At 35.4% G+C, this 9,309-nt stretch overlaps 1 protein-coding gene across 3 annotated transcripts; it reads left to right on the forward strand.

Moving 5' to 3' along the window:
• Positions 1-9,309, forward strand: LOC7457187 (uncharacterized). 3 transcript variants are annotated; one of them, XM_024605769.2, is made up of 14 exons: positions 1-181; positions 1,200-1,580; positions 2,234-2,311; positions 3,273-3,463; positions 4,488-4,563; positions 5,598-5,665; positions 5,816-6,068; positions 6,278-6,397; positions 6,496-6,602; positions 6,686-6,739; positions 6,972-7,055; positions 7,523-7,686; positions 8,356-8,505; positions 8,805-9,309. In XM_024605769.2, exons 2-13 carry the CDS (start codon positions 1,289-1,291, stop codon positions 8,501-8,503), a joined length of 1,635 nt encoding a protein of 544 aa, XP_024461537.1. In that variant the 5' UTR covers positions 1-181; positions 1,200-1,288; the 3' UTR covers positions 8,504-8,505; positions 8,805-9,309. The 3 variants fall into 3 exon arrangements, with proteins under 3 accessions (XP_024461537.1, XP_052310615.1, XP_024461538.1); XM_052454655.1 differs by having other exon boundaries at positions 8,842-9,309; XM_024605770.2 differs by having other exon boundaries at positions 3-181; positions 3,306-3,463.

The raw sequence follows: 9,309 nt of genomic DNA on the forward strand, positions 1-9,309 counted from the left end.
ACCACAATATATAACTTGGCCAATTCTTTTTTACCATATTGCAGGAGTAGATTCACCAAAAAATTGATCGATTTCTTTTTTTCTCTATTTTACGATCCAGACGAAGCAGCCTCGATCTACACCTTTGAATTCATAACAGAATCGTTTCTTCTCACAAAACCCGATCTTCATATGATCTCTGGTAATCTTCACTTCTTCTATTATTTTCAATTTCCTGCTTGGTTCCCGAGAAAATATGAATCTGATATCAAAACGACTTGGTTTGTGCTCGCTCTCTCAAAACCCGAATTTTATCGAATATAGTTTAGCATTGCAATTTTGTTTTCTTGTGATTTCTGTTTGGGTTCCTAGAAAATGAAGGAAAATCGTTGCATCTGAGAGAGCTCTAATCTTACTCCCCTAAGCCGAATCTAGCCTTGTAGTTGCGAGTAGGTGAATTTCAGTAGATTTTCTGCATTGGAGTTCTTATTTTCCTTTTCGATACCGAGAAAGTGAAGGAAAATCAAGCAGAATTTACTAATCCATGTGTGAGAGATTTAATGTGATCTTGAATGATCAACTAGTTTTACAGTCACAAGCCGAGTTTTAGCCTTATAGATTTGATGATGTGAATTTTAGTACAATTTTCTGCGTAGATGGATCGGCATTGCGGGTTTTATTTTCTGTTTGGATTCTGATAAAGTGAAAGAAAAGCAAGCGGGATAGAGGGGAATGATATGATCTTGTAATTATGTTTACTATGGAAAACATATACTGGTGGTAATAGTAGTAATATATATATTAGTAATCAATTTTCCTTTCTAGCTTTGTGGAAATTCTTGCTTTTTCTTTGGTTCCTAGGATAGTATAATAGAATTCGAATTCAAAAGAAAATTATAGGTGTCCTTGTTGTTTTGTTCTGTGCTTACTAAAAATTGAACTCATTTTTGCTTACTAGTTAAGTGTTGGTTCATGTTAGTAGAGTTGCATTTGTAAAGTAGCATTCCATACATAGTTTTTGGTTTACTTTCTTGGAAAGTGGAGGAAAATCAATAAAGAAAATTGGAATTCTCTGTGTGTGCGTGCACAAAATTTCCAATTTTTTTCAACTGAATTTAGTAATATGACTAAGTTTAGCTCTGCAGTATATTATCTTTTTGCTATCTAGAGATTTTTTGGGTGCTCACAACTGAAATTTATGATAACTTTACCTTTTTTAGTGCAGAATAATGTTGACATTGCATTCGTATTTATTCGTCTTGCTCCCACTAATCAATAACAAGAACTGAACAACAATACCTGGATACAAATGTTGGCTTTTTTTGGGAGTGGGGGTTCTAGAAAGGTTGATAATTCTTCGGATGGTCGGAAGGATGAGCTTGTGCCAACACTAAAAGTGCAAACAGATAAAGATGTGTATAGACCTGGTGATTCCATTCTTGTTACTATTGAGATATCCAACCCCAAAGATGGTGCCAGTGAAGATGTTATGTCTTCTCTGTTAATTGAAAAGCTTGGTTTTGCGATTAGAGGTATTCAGAAGTTGGACAATCAATGGTTTGCCACTCAGAAGCCTTTGCCTGGGTCCAAACAGAGGAGAGGTTTGTATTGTGTTTCTGCAAGGGTTGTCGACATTTAATAGTTTAGTTAATTCACCAGTTCATTGAAATATATTCAAATCTTTTTCATTGGTGTTATTGAATCTGTATGTCTGATGTTTCCTTTTTGAGAAGACAAAATCGCCTCAGGAATAAATAAGAGTTAATAGGATGTGTTTTTAAGGGAGAAGAGGGGCTTGAAACAAATGTACTTGTGATTTTTCTTATTTGTCCTTTGTTCCTCTTTTTAATCTAACAAATTATTCCATCTATCATGCTGGTTATACTTCCCTCTGAATATATGATGCCTCAAGATTGGTTACTGCCAAGAAAACTAAATGAATTTTTTTCTATAGGAATGGAAAAATCTGAAGGGGTTTGTCAAAATATTTACTTTCAGTTGCTAACTTGAATGATTTTCAAGCATCCCTACCAGAATGTATTTGTCTTTCCGTCCATCCCATGAAATAATACTGACATCAGTAACCACTAATTTTTGGGGATTTTTGTGTGCCCAGACTTGTGAGATCGATAGAAGTGTTGTTAGCAGAAACAAAAATGAAAAGAGACCTCTGAAATAACTCTTTTGCTGCAGTACTTTCTCATTCTCATTTTCAGTAATTTTAGTGGTGATATTTTTTATTGACCTCTTTCAGGGGAACATGTTTTCATGGACTGCTCTACATCATCAATAGTTTCAAATCAGATTGTGTCCTCTGGTGCGACTAAAACATGTAAGATCTGGTCTGATTTAATGTTATGTTATCTCTCCACACTCATATGTGAAAGCTTATCTAATTTTATATATGTTACACCTACATGGTTATTTATCCTTCCTGTATTTGACATTTTCAATTGCTATTTCTTAGTTTATCTTTTGAACAGAATAAAGCAGACTCATTAAGTTGATTGTATGGTTGATGGTTTTTGTGGTCTTTCAATGTTGAACTTGAACGATCAGTATTTATTTATTTTATTTATATTTTATAAATAGCATTTAAGTTGTGTTTGGTATGGGGTGGAAATTTTGGAGGGGAAATGTTAAGGAAGTAAGATTTATGGGTGAAATGTTAATGGTGTAAAAAGTGTTGAGGGATGAAATGTTAAAGAATGTTTGGTGGGAGATGAAAAAATTATGGGTAGTAGATACATACTTAATAAATTAGATTTATAAATAACATTAATGGGTCTCACACTTTAAAGTGGATGGATTAAGCATTTAAAATATGATAAAAGTATTGTTAGATAGAACATATGCATTAATAAATGATGACAATGAGTATGAGTTTTTAGGAGGGTAAGTTTTACCCTCGATGCTTGGAGTGAAACGCTTAATCCCCCACTTTTGGGGTTAAATGTTACCCTCCTTGACTTTTCGCCCTCGCAACAATTGTGTGCTAAACATGAGAAAAGTAATTTTTAACCCTTATCCCCACATACCAAACACAACTGGTATTCATTTGCCTTCTCCCGGGGACATATTTGATTGAGAGCATATAAGTTGTTTTTTATAGTTATACTTGCATTAGTTTTGCTTACTCTACATAAATGACAGACGTTAGCATGAGCATACAATGAAGGATTTTGCACAACAACTACCATAATACAAGTTCGATGAATTTTGATGTATTGTGGGTATCTACATGCATAGAGTTTGTGTTTCATGCTTATTTAACTCCATGTAATTGATTCTAGTTGATTCAACGAATCACTTGGTGCAATCTACAGATGTGGTACGAACCTTGCTGCCTAGCATTATACCACCATCTTACAGGGGTGCTACCATTCGCTATATATACTATGTTGAGAGTACATTATCTGGACAACAGCTGATGCTGGACAATACTAACTCTCATAGAGAGTCATCAAAAGATCTTCTTCAACTGGTTGGTCTGCTTAAATATCGTAACTGCTTTTTAAGGTTCTTGAAAAGTTTATCTTTTATTAGCTGTTTTATTAGCTTGCAGTTTTGCCTGTTTTTAAGTTATCAAAAAATTCGAAATTATTTGAAGTCTTCCCAACTTCACAATGATAACTGTTGGTTAGCATATTATGAGTTCCTACATTTGCTTTTTGGAGGCGTGCATGTTTCATTTTTATTTTTTTTTGTTAGTGAGATTTAATTGTTGCAATACTCTGTTGTAGCTGGTGAATTAGTAGCAGCAATGAATCATTTTTTATTTTCAACAATTGATTTGATACTTCCTCGACAGTCAAAAAACGGCTGCAACCAAGGTTTAAGCACGTGTATTGCTCTCCATGTTGATAGCTAGAGGTTAAATATTGGGTATTCTACATAACATCTGTTGCATCATGCATGATGATTAGCTTGCAAAAAACTTTTTTCATGTGATACATGGATCATACATGTGTTACATAAGTTGAAGTTTTAGTTTCAAATGAATAGAGGATATTGCAATTTGAGATTGGGCTTTATGCATGGGATATTGCTCATCAAGTGTTTTTATCCTGCCTTTCTGATTAAAGTCTCCTGGAGTTTTCTGTCAACAATGCTGTAGTTATTATGTTAAAGACATCCCATCAATGAAACTGTTTTACTTTGTGACAATAGCCAATCAATGTTGAGCTCCTATGGTCCAGTCATCCACTAAAACTTTACTGCCTCCAGCATAGATAAACAATGACCATAAGCTTGTACTATATTACATCTCTTACATAATGGCGAGTGCATTTTGACTGATCTTGAAGACAACTTTCTGATCTTGCCATTTCTAGTCAGCAATTGTGTGTTGCCGTACCAAAGAAAAACATTAGCAATCGTGTGAATTTATGTTTTTTTCCCATTCGATGTCATAGCAGAAAACACTAAGGTTGTATATTGAAGTCCTTGACTTGTTGTAATTTTTCTTCATATGTGTTCTCATGCAATTATAATTTAAATCCTGGCAGGAAGATCGTATTCCGTTACAAATATGGGTGGCTCAGAAAGGCAATGGCCTAATAGTGGAAGAAGGTCAAAGTGATGGTGAGTAGTTTTCAGATCCCTTTACTTTGGGTTTTGAACAAATACCAATGCTTTGGTGATGTAGGATGATTGTAAAATGTGGGATAAAAAATCGCAAATCTTTAGTTCAGCACATAGATTCCAGGGAATTAAAAGAATAAGGGAAAGAGAGGAATAATTGCTATCATTGTGCCATTTGGTTTCCAGGGTTCTATATTTAGGAAATTAAGAATTAATTGGAAAAGAAAGTGATGTTATCCTTTCTAGGGTCTGAGACTTTCAACTGGCAAAAATTCAAACCTTGGACAGTATGACTGACTTGTGTATATTGACAACACAAGCTGCCTAGCTGCAGAACCAAAATTGTACAAGGAAAAACTGACTTAATTGTTTTAAGAACAAAAATTTTCCTACAAACCTTGTCAGTAGGACACAGTACCCGACATGTGCAGTTTCTCAGTCCACCATGTGTTGGACAGCATTTATTGCTTACAAAAGTTCAGGGAATCAAAATCATTATAGTGTAGCAAAAGGTGGTAAGTTTTCCTTTTAAAAACCATGAGGAGGTGCAAAAGTAATATAATGGTAGAATAAGAGAGTTTTGTTGACGAAAATTTATGAAGCAATTAATGCCGTGCAAACATGGTGACAAGAGAAACTGCCACAGATTAGGCAGTAGGTACTCTTACAGCCAAGGCTTGCGAGAAATTCTTGTTCTTATTATAAATGATCAAAATTGCATTCCCAGAAACTTGAAGTCCATTCTTGTCAGAGACTTCAACTCTTAATTACTGCGAAAACACTTTCCAGAAAACTTCTGGCAGCTCCAAGTGGATTTTGATTTGTGAAAACTTCTGGCAGCTCCAAGTGGATTTTGATTTGTTAGACTTATACTGCTACATGTGAAAAAGTGAAAAACTATAGTAGCCCCCAACTTTGGCTGAAATTGAAAAATAGTGCATCCAAATTGCATGTTGATAAGATTTTCTGAATCTAATTTATTTAATATCTATTGAAACATTTACATGAATACATTTCTTACTTCGATGTTTCAGGGATTGTTCCACCTACAACCATTCAATTGGATATATACTGGAAAGAGATGGATGGAGACAATGAATGGGTAGTCAGTCTGTTGTTCTGTTTATTTTCATTGCTTGTGCTATATGTAGCGTTTATGTTTGTGTTTTTATGTATTCCACTGGAGCCATCTTAACATCATTCACTTTTGAAAGCTACTGTCAAAATTTAGTCATTCAATTGATCTTCACAGGCCAGAGCAAATGATTTAGATGATGGAGTTGAGGAAGGGCATGAAAGCTTAAGGGATGAAATCTCATCTGTTTCTTCCTACAATCCCAATAGAGAAAGTATACACAAGACATTTGGAAGTTCTCTGTCCCTGCAATCTGTGGCAAGGTCTTCAAATAAGGATGCGTCATTTACTGAAGGAGGACGCAGAAGTTTATCAACTCTGGCACTTCCTCGCCTGTCCGCAGCTGAGGTTTTGTATGACTCTGGTGCAGGTGAGTCATGAGGCTACATTGGTGATTATATGTTCTGCACATGATTAAATGTGCTTTACTTTACATTTCTTAGTTCAGATAAAAGTTGGTTGGATGATAATGAAACTTTCCTTTGCAATTTGTTCAGCTTGCCTGTTGAAATAATCAAGACTTCTGTTATCTGTTAGTCATAAAAAAGGCTTTCTGAACTGTAAATTATCTCTTAACAGATATGGCAGAACCTGATAAGTCGTCAGCTATGGTCTTTCCAAGCCAGCAGCTTAGAGATGACATGGCAGGGGTATCTTATACACCAGGAACTGTATCTGTAAACAATGAACCTGCAGCATGTAAATTATCAAACCTTCTTCTCCTTCTAAGTATCCTAAAAACTCTATTGTTTACATGTTATACCTGTAAACTTATTTGCTACAAACATTTCCTGCAGCAGAAGGCTTTATTCGTGGGAGGTCTTACAATATCAGGATGGATGATCATGTTCTGTTGAGATTTTCCCCTAGGAACTCAGACTCCACTTATTACTTCAGTGATATGGTAACGTCAGTTGCAGAGATCTATTTTCCTTTCAGCCCCCCCCCCCTCTGCCCTTCGTTTTATTTACCTGTTTTTAGTAACAGATAGGTGGAACTCTTACGTTTTTTCACGAAGAAGGAGCCAAGAAATGTCTTGAGGTAACTGCATATAACAAGCAATGGAATAGTCTGTTGCATATATAGCATGTAGTGAAAGGGAAATGGTATTTCCAGAACAAACTGATCCCTCCAGTGCACATTACTGCCAGTCAATGCATACATTACCTACCATCCACTGCTGGATGGATCAGTTATTTGGAAAAATTCTCCCATTGTAAACTACTAATGATGTAATGGTTGTGAAGTTGACTTGAGGATTGGTGTCTTGCAGGTTTCAATAACATTGGAAACTTCAGAGACTGTAAGTCGACGTTATATTCATCCTTCTCGCAAGAACTCCCCGACCATTACTAAGGTACATCATAGAATTTGATGCAATATGGCTTTGCTTGATTGAGGTTGATGTATCATAGATGTACTTATTTTGCAAAAAAAAAATGAAGACTCATCCCTTGTCCATATATATCACTGTAAAAAATGCCCTCGAAATTTATCTCTGAGTGGTCACTATTCTAACTTAACAACCTGAGTTATTGTGCTCAGTAACTTGAGACAAGCCATAGACAGAGTCAAGTTATTCCGAATGGAATTTTGTAATAGCAAATGATGTTTTTCATATCTGTCTTCTGGTGTGCGTGTACATATTTGTTGTGTATATGAAGGAAAAGCAGCATTACCAAACAGTTATTATGGAACACTAAAAGATACTTATTGAGTTTGTTTTCTTTTGTGGGGAATCCAGTGTTAATCTGACTTTCTTAAATGAATATGAACATTCTGAAAAAAAATTTATCTGGCATATTGGTTGAATGATTCATGTAGGTTCAAAGCGATCATCATGAGGTTGTTGCAGATTTGGTGCAGACGAGCTTCCTGTTTTCAATTCCCATGGATGGGCCTATGTCTTTTTCCACATCCCATGTCTCTGTGCAATGGGTTCTACGATTTGAATTTTTTACCACCCCAAAAAATGTGGACTGGACAAGGTATTCCCATATGGTCTTTACTTATATAGCATAGATAATACACTTGGTAATGCAAATTGTTGTATGCTGGTGGCAAAGAATGAACTGTAGACTAATATTCTTTCTTTTTTTTCTCTTTTCTGGATGCTATTTATTCTATCTTGGGTTTCATAGCTCAGTTTTGAATGACTCTTAGTTGCTAACTTGAGATGACAAGTTGACTCCAAAAAAAAAAAAAAAAGAAGCAGAAGGGAAGGAACTACAAAAATGTAGATTGCAGGAAAAAACTACTTATCAGATTTTGGCGATATCATAGTCGTGAAATTGTTCTTACTAAAAAGCATGAAAATTCATTGAATGGAAGTTGGAATCATCAACAATAAAATTACTTGCAATTGAAAAAGAGATAACCAGTGTTTTAAAGGCAATTCTGTTGTGTCAGCTAGTTGGATTAAGGTCTTGAAGGTTGAAGCCTGGTGAATGAGCTTGTGATCTCTTCTTTGAGGACACTTAGATGACTAGACATTGCATCTATAAGTGTAAAATTACTGCTCATTTGTGTTAATACGTGAAAAATCTCGCTTTTAGCTATGTTGATATGATGTGTGATTTCATATGGTTATTTGCTCTTCAGTTTTGATTATATTTACTTCTCTCTGCTCCTTAACTCTCTTGACCTTCCATACTCAGATATGAGCATCCTCTTCTGATAGAAGGTAGAGACAAAAGTGAGTGGGTTCTTCCTATAACAGTGCATGCACCCCCACCTAGGGCTTCAGCTGCCCATTCCCGAAATGAGAAGGGTTTTTCCTTAGAACCTTTGTGGGTTCGTACTTGAAGGTATACGGAAATTTTGGATTTAAATAATTAATTTTTGCCTTGGTCATGTTATGATGAAATGAATTAATTCTTTGCAAAACTGGTTGAATTAATTTTTACCCTGGTGTCAAACTGAATTTTATTTGAAATCATTTATGTGAAATTGACTCTCTTTTCTACAGTTCACCGACAGCTATCAGTTGTTCTTTAACATCTTATTAGAGTCGTGGACAGAAAATTCATATACTTACTTAAGATGCCCTCAAACAGTGCTTTAATATCAAATTTCAGTTAATGTGGGCTTCTGGATCTTTTTTCAGGATTTGAATTTTGAAGTTGTTTGATTGGCTTATTCAGAAACAAAGGTGACAAGAAGAATCGGGTTTTTCCTACTCAGTTACAACTTATGGCAAGTTCCTCACGGAACGAAAAGCTGGGCAAAGCTTTGTTGTTTGCATGCACACAAAATATCCATAAAACTCATTCCTAGAAGATGTGTTCACATTGCCAGATTTGGGGCATCCAAACTTTCGAGGTTTCCCATTTTGAGCCCCTCCTCGAGTCAGTAATGTGTGTGAACAATCAATGTCTAGTTTTTGTCTCCTAATATTGCTTTATTCTTTAGAACCATAATAACTTCTCAGTTCATGCTCGCATGTGCATGGATCTTTTGGATCAGGGGGCCTGTATTGTGGAGTGACAGGCTAGTGCAAATAGCAGCAAAGAATTGTGAAATCAGAAAGCAGAACTGATATGAAATGTGCTGAATGAAATGAGAGGCTTTTTAGCAATAAGAATTCAGGAAGATGAACACTACATTATTAA

This window comes from Populus trichocarpa, chromosome 7 (assembly GCF_000002775.5).
Source record: "Populus trichocarpa isolate Nisqually-1 chromosome 7, P.trichocarpa_v4.1, whole genome shotgun sequence".
NCBI lineage: Eukaryota > Viridiplantae > Streptophyta > Magnoliopsida > Malpighiales > Salicaceae > Populus > Populus trichocarpa.